The following is a 23,491-nucleotide window of genomic DNA, read 5'->3' as shown; positions in this document are numbered from 1 at the left end:
TAAAACAGTAGCTATGTGCATTTACTATTCTCGGATCTGCATAATTTTGTATAACCCGCTTTTTTCGAAGGCTTTTGATGACATCGACTCAATCATGCGTTTGGATATGCTCACACCTCGTTCTCTACATGTCTTAATGATAAACATCTTTGAGTTCTCAAGCACATTAGCAACAAACTTCTGGTTTATGAAGTCCATCCTCTTGAGATGTAGCACAAGCTTTTTCCCACAGAGCAGAAATATGTCGTAGATATTCTCATATGTCTTCAGGTTGGTGCGGTCAATGTACATCTTGGACATTCTGTTCCGAAGCATATTGCCAATCTTCATAGCAACGCCTTGTCCAGGATGATGTACAGCATGTGTAATAGAAAACATCATATAAGGATCCGCAACACAGGGTTTTACACAGAATCCATTCGCATATATCTTCATGCCACACCATATTACAGGTTTATCTATTATTCTCAGATCGCTTTTATGCATAATTGCATCTGTTATCCAATCTGAATGTTTCATATACTTCTCAATTCCAAAGTTCGACTCAATCTTCTGGCTGCTGAGATTCATTCCAAGATGAGATATTGATTGGAATACCTGAAGAAAGCGCAGGATCTCGTCAAGAGATGGGGAAATCACAAGAAAGTCATCGACATACCTAACTAGCATCCCATCCTTCAGAATCGCATTGAAATACAACTCATCAATCTTATTGTAATACAGACTGCAAAGTAATGTAGACGCAATTGATCCTTGTGGAATCCCTGTTCTCTGAACAAAGTGCTTTCCATGATATCTTATTACATTCTTGTTTATAACCTTAGCAATTGCATTACACACCTCCTCCTTCCTTAACACTCGCTGTCCTGCATTCTCCTTCACCAATTTGTTTCTGAGTTTTACTCCACAAGCATCTTCTACAAGTGTATTAGCAGTCATTATGTTATTAGACGCCTTGTAAATTTGTCTGCATCGTACTTCTATGCCAGCTGCTTCAAGCGCCGATATATTACTTATATAATACGTGCTTTTATTGATTGTGTCCTTTACAATCCTCATAACATGTTCTTGAGGAATGCTGTCAAAGCATCCTGAGACATCAACCTTCAGAATATATGCCTCTCCTCTCACACTAGATAGATACGGCGCAAGCTTTTCATACATTCCAGCTTGATTAATAACTGAATTCCCTAGGTTTCCATAACATTCATTCCTAAGAATACAAAACTCCGGATAAACACGGCTGTTAATCGATTGCTTCCCATCTCTAGCCTTTGACATGTTACACACTACACGCATACCATTAGCTTTTGGAATACATCTTAGTTCAGAATACAGGTATGGTTTGCATGGCTCTATAGTCTCAAACCTGTCCAGAAAGCTGCTTATATGCATACTTGAAAAGTATCTCCAGCTGCTCCTTGGAAAATAGTATACCTTGAACTTCGAAAATGATGTTTCGGTCGAATAAAAATACTTCGACATAACTGCCACAAATATGTTTTCTGTGATATATGTCAGGAATCTATTCACAATCCTGGATCGAACACAGAACTCATGTCTTGTACATTTAACGCTTCTGAAGAACTTGAAGCGGGATATTTTGAAATATTTCATCATTTCTGTATTTGATATATTTTCGTACCTATTTCTATGAACGAGTAGAGATATCCTTGACTTGAGTATCCTGAACGACTCAAAATCAAATACATTTGCAAATAACTTCTTTGATATAAGAAATAAAAAATCAACAAGCTTTGAATACTTGATACTGCATTCCATAATGCCTGTTTTGTTTTCAATATTTATCTCACAATGGAAGTATGATTTAAACATCGGCGATAAAGGTAGATGCGCTACACTTCTCTCGATTTTCTGAAGAACATGCATCACATCTGTCTGCATGGTCTTGTATTTATGCAAGTTATGCTCTTGAAAAATATATTCAAATGCCTTTACAGCCACAAAACTCACAACTCTTATGTGCTTATGGAATATCGTATCTCTGTTAATGCGCATATTCACAGGTTTTTGATACATCTTATACAAGCTACTAAAGTCACCTGCAAGAAGAACATAAACGTTGTTGGCTTTCTGAACAAGTGTGCATTCTGTAAGTAAATGCACTGCCAATTGATCTCCAATTGCATTTATAACGCATGTCCATTCATGCGACTTGAGCATATTAGAAGACACAAATGGTGAAGTACAGAGAATCTTACCTGGATCTGCCTCATCTGTAGATAGAATGTATCCAGAACACAATTGATTGCTCATTCCTCTATCAACAAGACATCTCACTGCTTTTGAAATTAAACTAACGCAGCTTTGTGTGCATTCAAACGATGTAATATTTGGCACACATGAGGACTTGACATATATCGTATCTACTACGTCTGGAAGATGCTCAGTGATGTATTCTGATAGGAACGATCTAAGCGTCTGAAAATGAAGGCTTTTGAGCAAATTTAACATTACATGGGACATGCAAATCCAACATTTCACAAGATATATGCAGACATACCTGAATAAATTTGCAACAGACGCATATTGAGCATCAATTGTCTAGATGATGGCGGGAAGACTCAAAACATGATGCTATTGTGTGTATTATTATGAGTAATGCAAACAAGCCCTAGAATGTTGAAGAATTTCCCCAGGAAGAGGAAGATTTTTAGAATATCAGAGATGAAGGAGTTTGAGGATCTTAAGGCCAGACTTGATGTGGGATGCTCTGAACAAAGCGACTCGTCGGTGGCATTCACGTATGATGCAGATTTGAATTATGCATTCCAGCAAATATCCGAGAGTGAGCACCTGGCAGATAAGATTCTAAAATGCAAGGAAAGCTTCTTGAATGGAGTTGGAGACGAAAGCTATATTAATTCTGGATTTGAGTCGATAGGATCAAGAATCCAAAAGGACTGCACTAAAAACAATCAACTACAGTCATGTAGAGGCGCTGATAGGGATGCTTTTAGATATGAAGCACTTTCTGCATCACAAAAACTCGAGCTAAGCAGGTTCTGTTGGAAAGCATTTAGTAAGAAGCGCTCGAATGTTCTGTTTAACTGGGTAGGATGTTTCCAGAGTAAGGGCAGAGTTGGTGGGGGAAAGACAATCAACTACAAAGTGTTTGATATTATTAAGTCATTAGAGGAGCGGGCCACGAATACAAGGTTTATATTCAGGTACGAACCTGACAAAAGTGGCGCAATTAAGATAGCAAATAGCCTTCATGAGAATAGAAGCATTGATGCCAATAGAGTGGATGTGTTTGTACTTGCAAATGCATTGAAGAATTATATCAGGGAGCACCTTGACGGGCTTGTACCGATTGAAGTTTTTGAGAAGATCAAGGGCTGCATTCGTATGAACGACAGATACACTAGAGAGGCACTTTTTTCTTATATTCCTTTTGTTTTTTGTGATGTTGAACGAAGTCTTTTAATGGCGTTATTTGGATTGCTTAAGAAGGTGAGCGATAATTTTGAGCAGACAGAGATGTCGATTGACTCACTTCTGGGACTGTTTAGTCTTGTGTTGCATCCGCAGGCTGCATTTACGACGCTGGACGATCTTGAATATGTACAGATGATTACCAAAGAGCTGTACAACCTGGACTTTGGGGGTTTGCCTCAGGCTGTGGTTGTGCATGAACTAGTTTTTGTGTAGAGTTGAGTTACAAATTGCCGTACTAAAAAGATGTGATTTATTTCTTTCTTTGTAAAGCATGTGTGATGTTGTATTTACTGAAAAAACAAACACATTTTTGGCCCAGATGACGCAGGAAGAGAAAGAGTGGGAGAAGGTACAGGAGAAGACATTTACGAAGTGGGTGAATGATAAGCTGATTAAGAGCGGAAACAAAGGAATAGAGAATATATTTAAGGATCTGTGTGATGGAGTGAAGCTAGCACGATTGTTAATGGCACTTCAGGAAGAGAGTGTAGAGTACAATTCTGAACCTTACACTAGGATACAGAAGATGGAGAATGTGGAAAGGATTCTTATGTTTATTAAGAGGAAGAATGTGAAACTTATTAACATTGGGCCTGAAGACATTGTTGACGGGAATCCGAAGCTTATACTTGGGCTTATTTGGTCTTTGATATCGAGGATGGCAATTGCAGACATAGCACTGACTGGGGATCTTTCGATACGAAGTGAGCTATTGAGATGGTGTAAGGAGGTGACGAGTGGATACAAAGGCGTGAGAATAAACGACTTTTCGCGAAGCTGGCAGGACGGGATTGCATTTAATGCAATAATTCATAAATTCAGACCGGATCTTATCTGTAATTTTGAAGAGCTTGAAGGGCTTGGGAGTGTGTATAATTTACAGCAGGCATTTAAGGTTGCTGAACAGCACCTAGGGATAAAGCGACTGCTTGATGTTGAGGATGTGGCAGATGTTGCTATTCCTGATGAGAGGAGTGTGATGACATATGTTGCAGGATATTATGAAAGGTTTAAGGAGTATGAGCAAGAGAAGCGTTTTTTTAATAAGATGATGAAGGTGTTGAGCATGACTGACTGGTCGATTCAATCAAGGAATTTGTATGAAATCAAAGCAAAAGGATTGCAGGGATTGATAAAGGAATTAGTTTTACAGAGGAATGAGGTTTGTTCAATGATTAGAAAGCTTGATGAATCGTTCTCAAGGTTATTGGAGATGAACACAAATGCAATACAAGAAGCAGCAGGGCTTAGATCTCTACTTGGAAGTCTGAGTGTGATTCATGAAGCTTATATGATGAAGAAGTATATTCCTCCAGATGAGGTGAAGCCTGAGAGATTGGAATTCCCAAGGCTTGAGCTACGCAAGATTGCAGATAGCATTGGGATGAAGAAGATATTTGATAATTCACTGCAGAATGAGATGGACGGATTGAATGATATGCTTGATAAGTTTAAGGAAGGATTTTCAGAGGATAAAGGAGTACAAAAGCAGATGGAGAATGCCATTGAGCTAAAGAATGCACTGGATGAAATGAAATGCATACATCAAGCTACAAATGATCATCACGATAAGCTAAAGGACGTGGTTGAGAAGAAGATTGAGGTTCTGAAGAAAGTGGATGACAGAAGTATGGAGCGAATAAAGATGCTCGGGAAAGCAAAGGAACTTTTTACAAAGACTCTTGGAAATGATGAGTATGGAATAAGCATATCGGGCATGTGCTGGTGCATGAACCAAATGGGACTTTCTGTGGATGAGAGCATGATTCCGTTTGGAAATCCTGAAGGCAAGATATGTCTAGATGATTATCTATTGATAGTGAATGAGACATATAACAGCTCGTTTGACTTGATAGAGCTAAAGAAGGCCTTCAATGTGTTTAGTAAAAATGGCATACTTGATCTTACGATGCTTGGGGTTGATGCAAACAACCTCAAGAACATTTACCATATCAACAGAAACGAGCGAAACCTTGATGTTAATGAGTTCTTTGAGAAGTTCATTGAAAATTAAATTGAGTTTGATCAACTTTATTTTATCTTGTGTATTTTACTCCTTACTGGCCTTTCCATTCCAAACTCATTGTAAAGAGCAGTTGGATATTCAATATCAATGAAGTATATGATGCCATTGAATCGTTTGTAATATGCAGGAATGGAGCCAAAACACAGCCCGATTTTTACGCCTCCTTCTTTGGTTGAGGTATCTGGAACATCTAAGTAGATAAATCCTTTTGCATCCTTATTGTTATACTCCTGTACATGTATCAATGCTTTATTACATGCAAATACATATACGCATGCCTGATCCTGAGAGGATGTGCATATGGCTCCTCCAGAGTTTATATATGACTGTCTGTATTTCGAATTTCTTATATATTGCTGGTTACAAATAACTAAAGGCTTCTTTCCAGAATGTAGCAGTAGTCTTGCAAGAATGTATCCTACACATGAAAAAACATCATCTCCTGCAATAAATATTTCAACCTTCTCAGTAGAACTTCCGAAGTATGTCGAAAACACACGATATGCCTGTCTTGCTGCAATTGACGAGAACTCTTCTTCAAGTGGCCCAAAGTGTGAAAATGCTCGGCTCATCATTCCGTAATAGATGCTTTCTGTTGTTTCTGGCGCATATCTTCCATCCTTTCCATTTATTCCAATCTTTTCTGAGGCACTACAGTTATCTTCATTCTCTATGCATCCATCTTCAGCCTTCTTGTGTAGACTCTTAATCCCTTGCTCTCTTTCTGAATCCACGTCAGATCCTCCTCGGCTCACACTGCATGATTCAGAAACACTTCTGCTGGCCACCGCTACTTGTTCAGGCAGTGCTAGAAACACATCCTCCATTCCACGTTTATCCTCCGTCTTGCTATCTCTCCTTGGCTTATAGTGTCCTTCTTTAACAATCTCAAGCTTTAGAACATCCTCAATAAAAACCTCCCTCACATCTCCTCCTCCATCAACCACTAGCTTTCCTGTATCCTCATCCACAGTCTTCAATATTCCACTCACAATCCCTTTCGATGTCTCAAATAATAGCTGTGTGCCAATATATTCATCCATTCAGGGTTTGCATTCAATAAATAATATCAGGCTCGTTCATTTTCCTTACTTAAACCAAACTATTGTTCAATAAACATCGTTTATTTATCTCCACCCACTACTTCTTCTGCTATTCCTTTTACTTCAGCCAGGCACTCCTTCAAAAATAAAAAGGCTTTTCTTGGGATCTCTTCACCAACTGCTTCCATCAGAAGTTCATGGTTATCCATTCTCCTCACAACTTCTTGCTTCAAGCTCACAAGCTTCTCCCGAAGCTCAGCATTCCTCCCCTCCATTGTATCTATAAACATATCGAGCTCTTCTTTATCAAGCTTCTTGACAACATTCTTTATGTCTTTGTCAGAAAGCATCTCCACCTGTATCTTGAACTTTTCCTTAATCTCCTCCATTATCCCACCTAGGCCACTCGATTAATTCAACTCATAAAACATTCCAAATTTAGATCGTTCATCTCAACACTTCTTCAATCTTTTCAGGTCTCATATCATCTAAAATAATGCTGAATCGTAAAAATCGATTTGTTATATCTTCGATCCCTCTCAAGAACATACAAAAAGTCTTTCATCGTAATAGTCCTGTTATGAACCTTTCGATCCAATGCTTTTTCATCAAATGGCGAATATATAGAATTGAATGACGTGTTCTCTTCATTCATTCTAACATCCTCAGCACTCATCCATGACTTCTGCTGTATTCCTAGCGCTGCCAATGCAACTGTATTGCTCATTCGTTTTTTAATCACCAGATCCTCTCTCTCCTGAATCGTCCTCTTCACCTTCTTCTTTCCTTCTTCTTCTCCTTTCTTAATCATAAACTTCTCCATCTCCGCCTTCTCAATTTGCTCAAGACACCAAAGCTGCCTACTCAAATCATTGTTTATCCTGATAATAAACTCAGACAAATTATACTCCACCCTGTTCCTGCTTGCCCTTTCCATCTTCTCAATAAAATCAATCATCTTTCGCTTGATCACCTGGAAAAGCAGTAGCAATGACTCTTCCCCAATCATCACCTTCCTCGAGCTTCCTGCTCTCATCACAAATTCCCTAAATAATTGCACATTCAGTAAAGTGTTCATCTGGCCGTTTATATCCTCATCATCGTACTCTCCAAAGTTCACATTCGTTTCCGCATCTCTTACTATTTGGTCTGCTTCCTCCTTAAGATCAACTCCAGAGTACTGAATGATATCCTGTAGGTGTTCCGTCTTTATTTCCTCTTGCTCCTTGCTTGGTCCAGCTCCAGCTCCAGCGCTAGCATTGTTTGAAAACAGGCTTTCAAATTGATCTTTGCTCAGTGCTCCCCTACACACCCCAAAAAACTGAGACGCACATATTTCCTTGCGAACAGTACTGAAATACGCTGCCTCTATAATCTTCTTCTTATCAAGAGGAAGTTTATCAAACGCCTCCTTGTTCATCCTAAGGGTACAAAAAACACCGGTTCTCATGATCCATGCATAAATCGCATTCTAGTCAATCGCTTTATTCCAATCATGTTGTATTCAATCACTTTATTCCAATCATGCTCAATATATCAGTACATCCTTTAAATACTTGGCACTTACGCTTTTTACTCTATCTCCATGCATTCTAAACCACTGCTCCGCACAGTCAGGATCAATTTGCTTAACAAACATATAACAAACTGCAGAAAGCTCAGAGTCATCATGTATCATCCCCTTCAATTTCTCGAGCGACATCTTCACGCTTTCAACTTCTCCGAATACCCTTAATGCATTAAACACCACTGAAAACATATAAACAGCACATAATGCCTCCTGCCTCTCCACTAGCCTGGGATATAATACTCCACACACAAACTCATTGTAAGAGTAATCCCAGTCCATATAGTGACACAAAGCTCTAATAGAATACATCCGCGGAAATATCGCTTCATTGATCTCGCCATCTTCAAATGCATGTATATCACCAATCAAATCGCTACATATATCTCCTAGAGGCTTTACATCTGTATGATTGCCGAAATTTGCAGATATCCTGGCATAGTATCTGACGAGATTCGGACTGTCTGAATACATCTCACTATCAATGTCACATTGATGCATCACAATGTTCGACACCGTTTCTCCAAGTACATCGCTATGAATCCCTTGGTTGTTAAACACCGCAGAAACAATAAAAGGCATCCTTGAAAAATCGTCAACCAGCAAAATGATATCATGTGCAATAACAAGCTTGTGGTTGTATTCCATCTCTGCGCAAAGAAGATTAAATGCCGAACATAGAGTGTTCAGATCATACACGTTTAGGTTCACCATCAGATGTCTAGTAACCTTTTCAACATACTGCTTGATGCAGCAGCGAAACATTTTCTTTGACTTCCCATCTGATCTACTAATCAATCCAAAAGAATGCATATCTCTGCAATATGCTATGAATGAATCAACCGTAAATGCTTCTTTAAAAGGTTTTTGTGCTTTTTTTGATTTGAATATGCCTTCAACATCTTCCTCAAAAGACACATTCCTATCGTCCATTTTCTTTATGTACTCATTTTCAGCTTTGCTTTCGCAGTAGTACTCATTTTTTTCCAAGCATTCTGAAATAATATTTTTGCATTCTGAACGCTCCTGCTGTTTACTAGAATCTTCTGTTTCTTTGACTTTTTTTACTTCAGCAACAAGTGCACTGATCACTATCTCTTGGCTTTCAATCTTTCTTTCAAGCTCAGCTATTCTTTCAAGCGCTTGCTTCAGATTCTCAATCATTTCTTAGGCTACAAGCCCTAGCAAAATCATCTTCTCATATACACGTCTAGAGCCCAATAACAAATAGATCAGCAGACAGATTGTGCAAGCTCTTAAGCTGCATAACCTCATCTGCATTTGCTTCATCGTCCGGCCTCATTACGTGCCATTTGATATTAATTGAAGATAGAATCTCTCCAAGAACCTTCCTTATCTTCTCTCCTACAATTTTTGATGACCGGCCAATATCAACTTGCCATTGCAGCACAGGCCTGGATTCGCTTGATGATAAATGCTTCAGATTCACAAATCCATTAGAATGCAGCATCATAAGCGCTTTCTTAACCGATCTAGCACATATGAGAGATTTAAGCGCAATATCCTTGTCTTCCAGCTCTTTGTGATGAATCATCATGTTGAACAGTCTTAGAGCATGCTTGTTGGTGTTTGTCAGTATTCTGCAGAAACAGTCTATAATCAGAATCTTTCGCTCCTCATCAACATCTCTGAAATACATATCGGAGCCATCCATGCTCTTTTTCAATAATCCACTGTTACAGAAGTATTTTATGCAAGAAATGACATCGCTTCTACTTATGTCAAAACAAATGCTTTGATCAAGATTGCCCATTACTGCATCAATCGTTACAAGATTGCATTTCAAGATAGATGCATATATATCCTTTGATTTTCTCAAATACTTCCTCTGAATAAACCTCTGCATCTTATTTCTTGCAACTATGCTATCAAGAACATCAAAGTCAACCATCACAAATACTTTGCCATTCAGTACCTTATTCTTTTTGCTTACACTAACATCATTTTCATCATCAGTACACTTCGAGGCATTCTTAACAATACATCTCGATCCCATTGAAAACAAACTGGCTTCCTTTTTACCCAGCATACATACAATGCCCTCATCCACAAGGCTCTGGATCGCATCTTGCGCTGCTGTATTGCATTCTATTTCAACAAACCCAGCAATAAGTATTTCAACGAACCGATTTGTAATATCTGGTCCAAACATGTCTTCTACGGCACAGTAGTAAGTAGAGTATAGCAATCTACGATAGATCATTTCTTTAGCCAAGGAATAGTACACTTCCTTTTCATACACGAAGTATCTCACAAATCGTCGCTGAATCAAGAAGGAAAGGCCATTTATCACTTGATTATTAGACAAAGATGTGTTTGATGATATGCTCTTACTCGTGCTTTCATTTTTTTTCATCAGGAAGTTGCCTATTTTCTGTGGAATCGTTCCGTAATCTGCTAATAGCTCGTCTACAAGCTTTGGCATGCCTTCGAGCACAGCAAAGTTTTTCAATCACAATATCAATTGAGCATACACATTGCAGCTCAACAAGCATACACAACAATCTGAACAATGCATAAAATGCAATTATCACACTTCATTGGATATCATTAGATATCAAATCAAGCAAAACTCTGGCCTGGATATCTGCATGAAAAATCACATGGTACATCAAAAAGATAAAGATGCGCCAGATGTCATCAAATCATCCACCGGTCTTCCAAATAGGATGGATTGGACAACTAGAGTAAGTGACGATCCATTCGATATACTCTCCAACTCAATATACAAACAGCAAATCAAAATGCCTGAGAGTAGCCTTCACACACGCACAGAGATAGAAGACTCTGTCTTTGAATCAATGCTAATAAAGAGCAAAACCAACATAAATCATGCGGAAAAGAAACATAAACATGCAATACTTGCATCAGCCATGCTTCTCACTGAAGAAAGCATAAACTTTCAGGAAAAGAAGATGTACAAATTCCCATTTGATATGGAGACACGGAACGATGGATCCTTGCTTTTCAAGAAGATGTATCTAGAGTATCTTATAGCACTGAAGTCAGTATTCAAGATGTACAAAAGAACCAGGCTACCGTTTTACATGAAGATCAAAAATGACTTTTTAATGTTTGGAGACGATTTAAGAATCACTACAGGAATGAAGCATGAACTGAGCAAAAACGAAATAGACTTCAATGAGCATAACGACTATTTAATTGTCAAAGAAATAGATATGTGCCTAGTTTTTGACTGTATAATCAATGCACCCGTCTCATCGTCATTTATAATTCCTTTTATTCTTTCTGAAGGCCAATTCGATAATGGGATTCTGTTTTCTATAAGATTACACAACAGATGCATAGTTAAGGAAGACTCAAGAACTCTGCACTCATACGAGCTTATTGGTCCGTTATGGGCAGATGATTACTCAGCTCTACTGAGATATTCCAATAACAGTGCACATGCAAAACAGCTTTGATGCTCGTTTCAATTCATTCTTAACCTCCCAAGAGCTTTAAACACAAAATAAACAAACCCTGATGGGCAAAATAAAGCTGAATTTCCGATTAAGCTTTCTTATACTGCTGCTTGCATTTACATATGTGTCCTCATTTGCAAAATATGTGTCTCCAACTGATTCCGATATTAGATCTGTTTACACATATTCAATGCTTGTGCTGTCTATGCTTTCAGTTCTATATCTCATCCTCTCAATCGCATATAGAGGACACGTGATCTATGACACACAAACAATTAAGTTGATAGAAGAGTGCCAGAACAAGAAGTTCTGCAAGAAATGTATAAACTACAGGCCAGAACGGGCACATCATTGCTCTTCATGCGGTCACTGTATTAAGAAAATGGATCATCATTGCTTCTGGATAAATAATTGTGTGAACTACGATAACCAAGGACACTTTATCAGATTCTTATTGTTTTCTGCATTAGCCAACTTTGTTGTTTTTCTTTCTGCAGCTGCAAAGTGTGTTCAGATCCTTGTATATGGGATCTCCTTGGAGTCAAAGAAAGATTATTACATCCTGATACTTTGTGGAATGTCTTCTATGGTTCTGACTGTAATAACCAGTATTTTCCTGTATTTGCAGATGAGGTTGGCTATTCTGAACATTACATTTATTGAAGAGCTTAAGCAGAATGATCTAAGTAGATTTCAAGGCATCAGTTCATCCAAATCTCCGTACGATAGAGGAGTGCTTGGTAATCTTATGGATGTATTGGGACCTGTACGTACACTGTTCTTGATAGGACCGTTTGAAAACGGAATGATATTTCCCGAGACATCACCCAGACATCCATCATTTCATGAGTACTATGTATAATACAATCGTAACAATGTTACTTCAATAATTACCAGTAATTGAGTACTCAATTGTACATATCATAGATAATATTAAAATCAACTCTGTCATAAGAAGGTATTTTCATTTCATGGCATTCATTCAGGTATTTGGAATATATCTCTATTTTGGAAAGCTTTTTGCTGTTTGATATCAGAGACCGAATGGTTTCATGATGAAAATTGCCTGGCTGATCTGAGAATCCGTTTTTATCTATCTGAATGTCCTGAAGTGCAATATTTGTATGATTGCAGGTTTTTATTGAACTGTCAATGGTTGATGGATTGCCTAAAATTTGTGATTCAGCAATCAAAATCTTTTCAGCTATAACATCCTGTATATGCTTGAATAACGACCTAAGGTCACCCGAAGGCCCAAACCTTCTTGAAATCATTTTGATTAAGGTGTTGTTTAGAATCTCCTCGGTATACTGTTCAGTTACTTTTTGCTTCAAAATTAACTCCATGTCTAGTGAAGTGTATGGCTTGAAGAACAATGCCTCAGAAGGCATTCTCAAATTGTTCGATAGCGTTATTATCTTTCTGTTTTTCTTTCTTAGATATGCCATCATTTGTAAACACTCATTATTTCTTTCGTGATAATATTTATCAAACTCATCAATAACCACAACTAAGCTTGTGCTTTTCTTTATAATCTCAAAAATGTTCTTCTCAGTATAATAATTTATGTACATAAACTCACACTTTAGAGTATTTGTAGTAACGTGTGTCTTTCCTGTTCCTGGATTTCCACATATGTGAAGAACAAGCTTTTCGGACTTAACAAATGAATTTATTGCACACATCTCCTCAATTCTCAAGTATATTTGGTTAGTGTGTCTTGCAAACGAGTTATATAGTCTTCTAAGATTTTCTATCGCCATTCTTGGATTAGGGCATAATTAAGTATCAAATGTAGCATCAGACGCCCTGCAATGGAAGTTACAAAAAATGAAAGGGAGATGGAGGCTCGTAGCAAAGGATTCGGAATGTACCTGAGACTTAAAAAGATGCCACAGGGTGTCATTATTGAAGACGACATACATACATATTTTGCAAAGAAATTAAATAGCGAGGGAGAAGTAGTAGATACATTACTTGGAATCATAGAGATACTAAGAATAAGTGCACCCAAGTGCTTTCTAAGCAAGGACGAAATGAACAGATTCTTTGGATTGCTGATAAAAATTCTTCCTAGTGAAAAGATAAACTTAGAGAATTTCATTGAATACAGGATGTCAAGTCTACTCACAGACAAAGGATTGATTATGAAGCTTGTTAGGTTAATAGGATGTGTTTCTGGGGCAGCAAAGCAATACTTGAAGGAGATGATTATTGTGTTAATAGAGGAAAAGCCTGAAAGCATAGTGAAGGAAATAATCAAAATACTTCTTGGACATATTGCGAGAGATGAAAGCATAAATAGTGTGATTGAAGCTACCAAAGAAGCATCGATGCCTATTGTTGAAATATTGATGGAAGGATTTGATGATAAGAAATATGTTGATATATATTCGAGTCTTACATTGAATAAAAGCCTGTGTATAAGAAATATAAGAGGATGCAACAAAGTTAAGTACTTGAAGTCTGCAGTGTGTGGGCAGAATTTTGAAAAGCTGTTTAGTATTTATGGAGCAGATAGAAGTAAAGAGGTAATTATGCTACTTGCTGATAACTGTAGTTATATCAATAGAGATGCATTTAATAGAATGATAAACAATAATGATGAGAATGTAAGAATCAAACTGTTGGAAAAGATAACGTTTGATGATATTGCTTTGAATGGCTTGGAGATGCATGAGCGAGTACTTGATTTGAGTGACTGTGTTAGAAGCCGAGTTTTTGAGGTATTTAACGAAGGAGTTTGTAAATACAAAGAGTGTTTGATAAATTCTATTTGTGATTGTAAGCGAAAGCCTGAGTTAGAAGATATTGATGGAAATTCAAAATGTTTATTAAGATTTGTAGAGTTTATATTGAAAGGAATGTTCACGGGAAGAAAGCAGGAATATGTTAATGTAATGATCAGAGCAGAACTGCCATGGAAGGTTTATTTCCAATTGTGTGCCTTCAAGGGATTGCATGAATTTCTTGAGTTATCAAATGGAAAACTTAAGACTAATAATGAAGACTTTCCAATCAATACAGAAGAAAGAAGGTTTTATATCAAATATTTCTTTTGTGGATCGGTACCTGACTGTGAGATCATGAAGCTAATAGAGGTTGATGTTTTATCTGCGCTGGAATACTTGAAATACAGAAATATACATGAATATGCAGATATTTTAATATCAAAGCTAATTACATATAGAAACAGAAGCAGCGATGTGATTGTAATGATTGATGATTTGAAACCATATTTATATGAGAAGAAATGGCATTTAGCGCCAAGGTCAGATACAGAGCTTTTAATTTATGCACACTCAAAGTATGTCACTCAATACATTGATTATGTTCAGCAACAGGAAGTTTCATTTGCAATGCTATATTTCTTATCTTGTATGAAACTACCTATTGATGTTCTTGGACCGCTAGTGCTAAATTATAAGGGTAGCTGCGAGGAGCATGTGGAAATACAATTGGCATATAACGATAGAAGAATGTTAAAAGAGCGCATAGGATATTTCATGAATTCAAAACTAAGTGAGAGTCTGAAAAGGAGATTGTTGAGTAGTAGAAGCTTTGTTGGATCCATGATATATTTTGTGAATACTGGGCAAGTTGCAATAAGGAATATGGAGTTTTTTGTCTGGTCTATTTATCTTATTTGCATGGATTGTAACAATGCATCTAAAGCTAGGGAAATATACGAAACTTATGTCATGAAAGTGGATATAGAAACATTCAATAAGTTTTATACTGTATGCTCAAAGTTAAAGAATATGTCACCACGATATGCTGATAGTGATTATGCAGAAAAAGACTTGCTTACAAGCAGTAGCCAGCAGATGCTACAGCTGATATGCAATACAATTATATCAGTACGAGCAGGCGAGATTGTTGAAGTACATGCTGATTTGCATATGTTCTACGAAAGCGCTGGATCCATATAGTATATGAGATTTAACAACGTTTATTGTATTCTTTGTTATAGCAGTTGAATGAACACAACATTTTTTCAATCACGAATGTATTTCCATCGCCTATTGAACTGATATTATAGCCAAGATATGGTTGCATTGTAAACAACTGGTTACACACATCACATGTTTTAATATCTGGATACCTCCGTGATATCCAGGGATCGCATCTGTACTTCATATTTAGACATTTGCTGTAGCACACCTCAAGCAATCGAGGATTTGATGCAAGCTTGTTTTCGTGATAAATAAACGGATTATCGCCGACTCTGATGACTGTGATATTTGGGAATGTCTTGAAGAACTTCAAAGGAATGCATGAAAGCAGATTGTCGCTTACATCTATTATTGAAATAGATGAAACGTGATTTCTAAACTGGTTTGGCTCGATCTTTTTGATTTTGTTTGATTTGAGATTGAGGTACCTGAGTGTGGGGATGGTTATTATATGGCTTGGGAATTCAGAGATGCAGTTATCACTAAAGTCCAACTTTTCTATGCTGCACAGATGCGATATGCTTTGGTTGATGATTTCCAGTTTGTTTTTGAACACAGGCAGTATCCTGAGCCTCTTAAGATTGCTGATATCTGGAAGTTCAGTGAGGCAGTTGGATCCCAGGCCGAGCTCTTCTAACTGCAATAGGTTATTTATTCGGTCAGGGAGTTTTTGAAGCTTGTTATTCGACAGGTTTAGCCAGTTCAGGTTTCTTAGCTCGCAGAACTCTTCAGGAAGCACAGAAATTTCGTTGTTTGACAAATCTATCTTGATTAAATTTATCAGCAATCTAATATCCTTGGGAATATCCCGGATCTTGTTTGAAAAAAAACCAAACTTCCTTAGATTTGTCATTTTAAATATGCACCTGGGAATTTCCGAAAAATTGTTTTCACTGAGTCCCAGGCCAGAGACCTTTCTCAGATTTGCCAGCTCGTCCGGAAGTGTTTTTAACCTATTTCTTGTAAGGTCGATCCATGTCAGTCCAGATAGAGATCCCAGTTCTGGATGTATTTCTTCGATCCTGTTATCGTTTAGTGCAAGTCTACTTAGCGTCTTAAGCTCTCGTATTGTCTCTGGAATTCTTCTTATTTTGTTGTCGGACAGAATCAGCCAATTAATGGATGCAGCATATGCAGCCTTTGGAATCTCATGGTATCCTTGTTTCGAGTAGTCTGCACTTGTAACTTCTGCCATTATTTGCATGTTTCCAATTTCTTTTATTTTTGCTGATCAACGCTTGTTTCAGAATGCTATAAATAATGCTGTAATTCAACGATCCTTAAACGCTCCTGATGGCTTTAATAAAGCCAATCTTATGCAAGGTGAAACATGTTTCTCTCAGTTTATGCGCATTTGAGAGTTGAGAAACCTTATTGTGTCAAGATGCTCAAAAATATAAGCATTTGATGGCATATGCGCCACAGATGGGGAATGTGAGCAGCAACATCAGTAAAAACCCTATAGTTGCCAGGTCAAACTCAAGTGCTCCAGGAGTGTTGAGATTATACAACCTGGGAGATCATATATTTCCATACAAAGCTTCCCATGGAACAGAAGTTTATCCAAGCATCCACCTGGCAACAAAGATCAATGAGTCCGAAAAGCTACTTTCAAAGCATCTCTTGCTTTCACCAAGGCTGGAAGAGATCACAAGCAGGGAGATGGACATATACTACAACATTATAAACAGAGATAGCATTGTTGACGATATTCTGGCAAAGAGCGACCAAACAATGCCACTGCATTATAATCCAGTGGAGGATGGCAATCAGATGTACATGTGTAGGCAGTTTGTGGTTGAGTTGACTGAAGAAATAGCAGATGCAAAGGATCTTCGGATTCTACAGGCATGCTGCAACTATCTAACAAGGATTCCCAGGCAAATCGGATCTCTTGTCAATCTCAAGGTTCTTGTTCTCTCTAAAAATAGAATCCGAAGTCTTCCAGAAGACATTGGCCTCCTAAAGAGCCTGAAAGAACTCAATCTATCTCAAAACATGCTATCTGATCTTCCAAGAGGGACTTCTTCTCTCAAAATACTGAATGCGCTTCATATAGACAATAACATGTTTACTGCTTTACCAATAGTGATTGGAAGGCTTCATGGACTGAAGTATTTGAATGTATCCAACAACAGGATTCAAAGCATCCCACTTGAAATCCTGAAGCTTCCGTTTTTAATAGAACTGATGACCAATTCGTGTGACTTTGATACCAGAGATGCAGTTGAATGTGTTGGACAACCCACTCTCAAAGAAACATGCTCCAGACATCTGATAAGAAACAATCTGAACGTTTATAGAGATATTAATGGGCCATTGGCAAGGTATCTTTTATCAGTACAAGAGTGCTCGTTCTGTGGAGGACCATTCTTTGAGCAATACTATCTGCATAGAAGCATGCAGATGTTTGACTCTGAAAGAATTCCTGTTGTATACAAGATCTGCTCAAGACATTATAGCAAACATGAAGATAGAATTGCAGCTTTATTCCTTGGGTCTTTGAGAACATATCCAGAGAAATTGATAAAAGAAAACATGCCGTTCGTAAGCGAGCTGTTTAATACATTTGGATATAGTATAGAGCAGACGAGTGTGCTTGAGCAAGGCCTGAATAGCATAGGCTCAAGTACGATGCCTCTTATCTGTCTTTCGAGATACAATGAGCATAGGCAAGAAGATATCATTGAATAGCTAGGGATACAAATTAATTATATTCTGAGCCGTATTCTAATCCAATCGCGCTGCATATTGTATATAAATCTATTTATTTATTATAGCTGTTCTATTCATGATGAGCTTTAAAATCGGTTATCAAGGCACAGATATAACCGATCACCAAGGATCATCCCAATCTGATAGCGGAGCTTCTTTGTCTATTATATTGATGGCTGCATCGTTAGAATCATTATTTAATGAGCTAGGGCCATTTAGAACTGTCTGGCTTAAGCTTGCGGCCAAGAGTTTTTCGTCAATAGTCTTTTGCTTGAACATATTGGTTATATTTGCGATCTTCCACTCATGGCTGATTATTTCACTCTTATGCTCCTTAAGATGTCGAAGTATCTTTTCTATCAATAAAAAGACATCTGTCTGTACTTGTCTATCAGAAAGATGCCCACATAGAAGTGGCAGCAACTCCGTAGTCATTCTGAAGTTGTCAAAACTCTCATAGAAGTTTTCTATTGCAGATATCACCACATTCTTGTACTTCGACTGAACCAAATACTTGCACAAGATCTTATATATTGCATCTGTTTTTTTGAATACATGTTTTGAAGATTGTAGAAATGCAATAACATGCATCATTCCTCGCTCATCTGATACATAATCATGCATTACGCCAAGAATCTCCATCTGTTGTTTTTGAGACAGCAGTTGGATATTGTCTCTGATAAACACAATTGTCTCCTCCCTAAGCAGCTTGTCCTTGCACTTTATCCCAAGAGATAAACTACTTGCAATCGGATCGAGCGTTGATATTTCTGTAATATATTTTCCAGAGTTCCTTAGTAGAGAGAACCTGACATTTGTATCAAGCATCTGAAAGAGTGGAATTAAGAGCTTATCAATATCACACATATCCATATTCAGTATAAAATCCACAACATGCAGCTTAAGCTCTTTTGAGCACTTTTCGTTGATGTCCCCAAGAACCATCCATGCTATTCTATGCTTGTATATACCAACAAACATCGCTTTGTTTTTTCTTACATTCTCCATGAACTGCATCTTCTGATTAGTGGTGTATGCTCGATAGCCAAAGAACGCAACTTCCATGTCAAAAAACATATCAGAGCCAAATCCCTTATTAATGATGAAATCTGCAAATGATGCATTTATTCCAAGCAGCTTACTTATAAGACTGCTGAACATAATGGAGTCTTCTCCAAACTCGTTGCTTTCTTTACTTCTTTCGAATCCTCCAAGAACAATCCCACCCTCTTCAGTGAAGAAGAGGCTTTCTTTCTGAATGTTTCTGTGAATCACGCCACACCTGGAATGAATAAAATCCAATGCTTCTGCGATCTTGAAGAAGATGTACTTGTTAAATTCTAGTGTTTCTCTTTTGAATATAAAGTCAAATGGAAGAAGGCGCTTTGTGACAATATATTTCTTGTCGAGGTTCAACTTGTATATGTTGATGATTACATCATGTTTAACTTTCTTCAGGAATAGGCATTGCTCCAAAGGCTGAAAGAATACGATCTTTGTGGCATTTTTGTTTTCAAATACTACGTTGTACATTGAGTATGTGCTTGTTTTGTGTGCCAGTGTTTCTGTCTTTGCATTGATTGACAGGAGTTTTTTCAGAAACATCTAGGTTGTTTAGGGATGGCTTGTGTGACTTAGGAGCTTTATATTCGCCTGATGTTTGATTTTCGATTTGAAAGTGACGTATAAAAACAAACAAAGGGTCGGGGATTTGCATGAGATCTACTTACAAGGTTGTGTTTCTAGGAAGTTCAAATGTGGGGAAGACAACTCTAATGTCGCAGTATCTGCATCAGGAGGTCCAGAAATCGTATGGTCCCACGATTGGTCTGGATTTTGTTAGTACAACGATAGTTGTTGGAGGATATAAGGTTCGACTGCAGCTGTGGGACACGGCTGGACAGGAAAGATTCAACTCCATCATTCCAAACTACACGAGAAACTCGTTCCTTGCGATAATTGTGTTTGATGTGAAGGATGTGTCGTCCTTTGAGAAGATAGACCATTGGATAAATACTCTCGTGAAGACAAATGATGAATCAGGTACTAAAATCAAAGTCTTAATAGTGGGGAACAAAAAAGACATGGCTGATGAGGCAACACTTGAGCGATATAGAGAGATTGGTGCTAAAAAAGCAAGGAAGTACGATGGAGAATATGTGTGTACTTCGGCAATGAGGCGCGAAGGGATTGAAGAGCTTGTGAACGCGGTTGACAGGCTTATTGAGGAGGATTTAAAGAGTCCTGAGGAAGATGCGGTTTATTCTGAGTCTGTGAGGTTTCCAAGGTTGAGGAAAGGATGTTGCTAGGAGATTGCTGTTTGGTTAAGTTATTGGCATGATGCTGTGTTAGATTAAACTTTTGCCCTGTGCAGATGGATGTTTGTTTTGATGTTTTGGCGGGCCTAGTAAGTGCTATTTAGAATATGAGCAAAATTTAATCCATGGAAAACAACAAGTTGAAGGTCAGCACTGATGAGGATGATTTCTGGGGAATATTGAGTGGAAGCGATGGGTCTGAGGAAGACGAGATCAGCGTGCTATTTAAGTCAAAAGTGTCAGAGAAGGTTGTTGAGAGTGATCAAGATGTATGCAGGGAAGTGGAAAGTAGCGAGGCGATAGAAGATCAGTATTCATGCAGGGAAGACCAAGCAACTGAAATAATGCAACAAATGCAAGTAAGTGATGAGATGGAGAGTCAAGACATATGCAATGAAGAACAACCGAGTGAGATAATCGAAGAGCAAGATATATCCAGTGAAGATCAAGCAAGTGAGATAATGGAAGAAATGGAAACCAATGAGATAATACAAACAAACTTTGCGATCAAACAAATTATAAGTGAAGAAGTAGATATTGAAGCTATGGATGATATGAACGTTGAAGTGTGTTTGGAGCGGTTGGATGATGCGGAGAAGAATACAGAAACTATCATTGAGTCTTTATATGAGGAGAATGATGCAATTGATATGGCATGGACAAAAGTAACTAAAAAGATGAATGTAGATGTTGAAGATAGCCAAAAGACATGTTCAGTTGATGACATGGGTCTTATTTGGGATGACGATGAAGAGTTTGTTTTTGGAGCAAGCACGGATAGCATGAAGATTATTGAGCAGAATAAGGTAATTAATGAGCCTCAGAAGATGGAAGTAGATTATGAGTATATAATTGATTCGAATGATAAATACAAAATGATGAACGAAGTATGCGAGAGTATGCATGAAGAACCGATTTACAATGCATTAATGAATGAGAATGACGAAATGTACCACGATGAAGCTAAGGAAGAGAGTGTTGTAGAGCTTGATATAAACAATGAAGAGAATGGAATACAAGCAAGTGATGAGGATATTCATGGAAATCAGGATGTTGGAGTAAATGATAAATATAATGAGCATGATACAGTAAATGCAATACAAACAGAAATTAAAGATGATGTATTGAATAAGCATGATGAGATTTGGAATGCGAGCAATAATAAGTGTATCCGCACTGTGCCTTCATGCAAGAAAATGAATATTATGATGCCTAAGCCGTTAGTGAAGTTTATTTGTGGGACGGTCTTTACAGTGTGGAAATCATCGCAGAAGAGATTTAACATGCAAGGAGAGGCTGTTATGACAAGCATCAATGTTTCTCAATGTTATCGACTTGATTATGTTATACGAGGTATAAAGCGGTCTGAGTTTGAAGCTAGGATGAATGAAGAGAGTGTTAGAGAGTACAGAGATATTTATAGTCTTTTGAGACTCAAAAACCCATGTGTAGAATCTATTGCAAATATTGTGTGGAGCATGAAACCTGTATATTGTGAAAGTGATATTTGTTGGAAAGTGGAAGCAGAATGCATAAATGAGTTTTTCAGACTATGTTTTGTTGACGAGGACAAGGCGTTTGAATATGCTTTGGAGAAGGAGATGTGGGGTTTTGGGATTATGCTGCCTAACAGAGGGCAAGAGATGAAGAAGAAGGCTATTGAGAGAATGATGAAACCTTCATGCATTCCGCTTGTATCTGCTGCAATAGGTGAACCGTATTCATGCTTGAAGGTGTCTGGAGAATGGAAGAAGTACATCAGGGAAGTTCTGCAGCTCAAAAACTGTGAGGTCTGCCACAACTTTATTATGGAAGTGTATAATTGTGGAGTAACAGATGCATTGTTTGTGGTGCTTGCATGCCACATTGTTGGTATAGCTGATGCAAGTAAATATCTGTGGATGTTTAGCAAGAACTTTGATGCAATAGGAGCATTATGCTATGCCGAGGGTGTCGGTAAGCCTATACAGGATCTTGATATTTTAAAATATGAATTTGTTTGTGTGGGAATGGAGTTTGACAAGGTTAGAGCTGAGGAATATTTTAATGCAAACAAAAAATGTTTTAGGAAAGAGCTGGCAGCTAATTTTGGACCTCAACTTGACAGTAAGTGGAGCTTTGGATTGAAGAGTGTCTTTGATTTTGGAATCAAAAAGATTCTTAATGTGGATAGCTTTGAAGAGAGTCCATCAGAGATACCGATCAGGCACGGAGGGTTACAAATGCCAATGGCTAAAAGTTGCTTTAATGGAAACTCTTTATCATTGAAAGAGATTGAGAAATCCTTACATGTATATGATGAGCAAGAAAGTGTTGGCTTGATTGGAACGGAACAGAGTACTTGCAGCAATGAAAAAATAGTAGAAGAGAGTTCAAAGAGACCTGCAGCCTTGACTAGTAATAACGAGAATGTGCCATTACAAACGCCTTGTGTATCTAGTCAAAGTAAAATTGAAAGTAAGAACGAAAAAGATAAGTTATTTGTGGATGAGAGTCCAAAAAGCTTTGCGGATTTTTTTGACGAGCAGAATGCAGCTTGTCCGGAAGATTTGAAAGATGCAGGAGCGTTTCTTTCTAAGTATGCAATTGAGGAGGATACAGTAGAAACAAAGGAAGAGAAGGCTCCGAAGAAGGCTGGAGGATCTTCATTTTTTGGGTTTCTGAGTATGTTTAAGAAGGAATCTATTCACAAGGTTAACATTGATGTTGATGATGATTTCAAGTATGATCCAATCGAGAAGAAGTGGGTTGGTGGAACAACGAAGACAAATGGAGGAGAGACACCGGTGATGAGATCAAGATCGATACCGAAGCCTAGTTCTGGAGGAGCAAGTGAACAATCCACAGAGAAGGCTGATGAAAGTGTAATATTTGCTTATGCTAACAGACGAAGAGTGGATGGGAAGGGAATTCCAGGGACATTTAATAGAGATGTTGATGGATGATGTTGTAGAGTGT

General features: G+C 37.8%; 17 protein-coding genes across 17 annotated transcripts; 8 read left to right on the top strand and 9 right to left on the bottom strand.

Moving 5' to 3' along the window:
* Positions 1 to 24: 24 nt before the first annotated feature.
* M896_040300 (telomerase reverse transcriptase) lies at positions 25 to 2,475 on the bottom strand (the record flags this gene model as incomplete). Its single annotated transcript, XM_014708394.1, has 1 exon — positions 25 to 2,475. The coding sequence occupies one exon, from the start codon at positions 2,473 to 2,475 to the stop codon at positions 25 to 27; it is 2,451 nt and encodes an 816-aa protein (XP_014563880.1).
* Positions 2,476 to 2,640: 165 nt separating this feature from the next.
* M896_040290 (uncharacterized protein) lies at positions 2,641 to 3,675 on the top strand (the record flags this gene model as incomplete). Its single annotated transcript, XM_014708393.1, has 1 exon — positions 2,641 to 3,675. One exon carries the CDS (start codon positions 2,641 to 2,643, stop codon positions 3,673 to 3,675), a length of 1,035 nt encoding a protein of 344 aa, XP_014563879.1.
* Positions 3,676 to 3,781: 106 nt separating this feature from the next.
* On the top strand, positions 3,782 to 5,476 carry M896_040280 (Ca2+-binding actin-bundling fimbrin/plastin; the record flags this gene model as incomplete). Its single annotated transcript, XM_014708392.1, has 1 exon — positions 3,782 to 5,476. One exon carries the CDS (start codon positions 3,782 to 3,784, stop codon positions 5,474 to 5,476), a length of 1,695 nt encoding a protein of 564 aa, XP_014563878.1.
* A 17-nt stretch (positions 5,477 to 5,493) lies between these two features.
* Positions 5,494 to 6,531, bottom strand: M896_040270 (uncharacterized protein; the record flags this gene model as incomplete). Its single annotated transcript, XM_014708391.1, has 1 exon — positions 5,494 to 6,531. The coding sequence occupies one exon, from the start codon at positions 6,529 to 6,531 to the stop codon at positions 5,494 to 5,496; it is 1,038 nt and encodes a 345-aa protein (XP_014563877.1).
* An 80-nt stretch (positions 6,532 to 6,611) lies between these two features.
* On the bottom strand, positions 6,612 to 6,920 carry M896_040260 (uncharacterized protein; the record flags this gene model as incomplete). Its single annotated transcript, XM_014708390.1, has 1 exon — positions 6,612 to 6,920. The coding sequence occupies one exon, from the start codon at positions 6,918 to 6,920 to the stop codon at positions 6,612 to 6,614; it is 309 nt and encodes a 102-aa protein (XP_014563876.1).
* A 95-nt stretch (positions 6,921 to 7,015) lies between these two features.
* Positions 7,016 to 7,951, bottom strand: M896_040250 (TATA binding protein associated factor 4-like protein; the record flags this gene model as incomplete). Its single annotated transcript, XM_014708389.1, has 1 exon — positions 7,016 to 7,951. The coding sequence occupies one exon, from the start codon at positions 7,949 to 7,951 to the stop codon at positions 7,016 to 7,018; it is 936 nt and encodes a 311-aa protein (XP_014563875.1).
* A 108-nt stretch (positions 7,952 to 8,059) lies between these two features.
* Positions 8,060 to 9,262, bottom strand: M896_040240 (uncharacterized protein; the record flags this gene model as incomplete). The annotated part of the gene is made up of 1 exon (XM_014708388.1): positions 8,060 to 9,262. The coding sequence occupies one exon, from the start codon at positions 9,260 to 9,262 to the stop codon at positions 8,060 to 8,062; it is 1,203 nt and encodes a 400-aa protein (XP_014563874.1).
* Positions 9,263 to 9,308: 46 nt separating this feature from the next.
* On the bottom strand, positions 9,309 to 10,544 carry M896_040230 (uncharacterized protein; the record flags this gene model as incomplete). The annotated part of the gene is made up of 1 exon (XM_014708387.1): positions 9,309 to 10,544. One exon carries the CDS (start codon positions 10,542 to 10,544, stop codon positions 9,309 to 9,311), a length of 1,236 nt encoding a protein of 411 aa, XP_014563873.1.
* Positions 10,545 to 10,710: 166 nt separating this feature from the next.
* M896_040220 (uncharacterized protein) lies at positions 10,711 to 11,544 on the top strand (the record flags this gene model as incomplete). Its single annotated transcript, XM_014708386.1, has 1 exon — positions 10,711 to 11,544. One exon carries the CDS (start codon positions 10,711 to 10,713, stop codon positions 11,542 to 11,544), a length of 834 nt encoding a protein of 277 aa, XP_014563872.1.
* A 61-nt stretch (positions 11,545 to 11,605) lies between these two features.
* Positions 11,606 to 12,406, top strand: M896_040210 (uncharacterized protein; the record flags this gene model as incomplete). Its single annotated transcript, XM_014708385.1, has 1 exon — positions 11,606 to 12,406. The coding sequence occupies one exon, from the start codon at positions 11,606 to 11,608 to the stop codon at positions 12,404 to 12,406; it is 801 nt and encodes a 266-aa protein (XP_014563871.1).
* Positions 12,407 to 12,452: 46 nt separating this feature from the next.
* Positions 12,453 to 13,307, bottom strand: M896_040200 (uncharacterized protein; the record flags this gene model as incomplete). The annotated part of the gene is made up of 1 exon (XM_014708384.1): positions 12,453 to 13,307. The coding sequence occupies one exon, from the start codon at positions 13,305 to 13,307 to the stop codon at positions 12,453 to 12,455; it is 855 nt and encodes a 284-aa protein (XP_014563870.1).
* Positions 13,308 to 13,358: 51 nt separating this feature from the next.
* M896_040190 (uncharacterized protein) lies at positions 13,359 to 15,476 on the top strand (the record flags this gene model as incomplete). Its single annotated transcript, XM_014708383.1, has 1 exon — positions 13,359 to 15,476. The coding sequence occupies one exon, from the start codon at positions 13,359 to 13,361 to the stop codon at positions 15,474 to 15,476; it is 2,118 nt and encodes a 705-aa protein (XP_014563869.1).
* A 10-nt stretch (positions 15,477 to 15,486) lies between these two features.
* On the bottom strand, positions 15,487 to 16,695 carry M896_040180 (uncharacterized protein; the record flags this gene model as incomplete). Its single annotated transcript, XM_014708382.1, has 1 exon — positions 15,487 to 16,695. The coding sequence occupies one exon, from the start codon at positions 16,693 to 16,695 to the stop codon at positions 15,487 to 15,489; it is 1,209 nt and encodes a 402-aa protein (XP_014563868.1).
* Positions 16,696 to 16,925: 230 nt separating this feature from the next.
* M896_040170 (uncharacterized protein) lies at positions 16,926 to 18,194 on the top strand (the record flags this gene model as incomplete). Its single annotated transcript, XM_014708381.1, has 1 exon — positions 16,926 to 18,194. The coding sequence occupies one exon, from the start codon at positions 16,926 to 16,928 to the stop codon at positions 18,192 to 18,194; it is 1,269 nt and encodes a 422-aa protein (XP_014563867.1).
* Positions 18,195 to 18,335: 141 nt separating this feature from the next.
* Positions 18,336 to 19,820, bottom strand: M896_040160 (uncharacterized protein; the record flags this gene model as incomplete). The annotated part of the gene is made up of 1 exon (XM_014708380.1): positions 18,336 to 19,820. One exon carries the CDS (start codon positions 19,818 to 19,820, stop codon positions 18,336 to 18,338), a length of 1,485 nt encoding a protein of 494 aa, XP_014563866.1.
* A 110-nt stretch (positions 19,821 to 19,930) lies between these two features.
* M896_040150 (Rab GTPase) lies at positions 19,931 to 20,524 on the top strand (the record flags this gene model as incomplete). Its single annotated transcript, XM_014708379.1, has 1 exon — positions 19,931 to 20,524. One exon carries the CDS (start codon positions 19,931 to 19,933, stop codon positions 20,522 to 20,524), a length of 594 nt encoding a protein of 197 aa, XP_014563865.1.
* A 134-nt stretch (positions 20,525 to 20,658) lies between these two features.
* M896_040140 (uncharacterized protein) lies at positions 20,659 to 23,478 on the top strand (the record flags this gene model as incomplete). Its single annotated transcript, XM_014708378.1, has 1 exon — positions 20,659 to 23,478. One exon carries the CDS (start codon positions 20,659 to 20,661, stop codon positions 23,476 to 23,478), a length of 2,820 nt encoding a protein of 939 aa, XP_014563864.1.
* Between the last annotated feature and the right edge of the window lie 13 nt (positions 23,479 to 23,491).

This window comes from Ordospora colligata (genome assembly GCF_000803265.1).
Source record: "Ordospora colligata OC4 chromosome Unknown contig_04, whole genome shotgun sequence".
NCBI classification, from domain to species: domain Eukaryota; kingdom Fungi; phylum Microsporidia; family Ordosporidae; genus Ordospora; species Ordospora colligata.
Note: the sequence above shows the minus strand (reverse complement) of the source record. Positions and strands in the feature narration are given on the sequence as shown.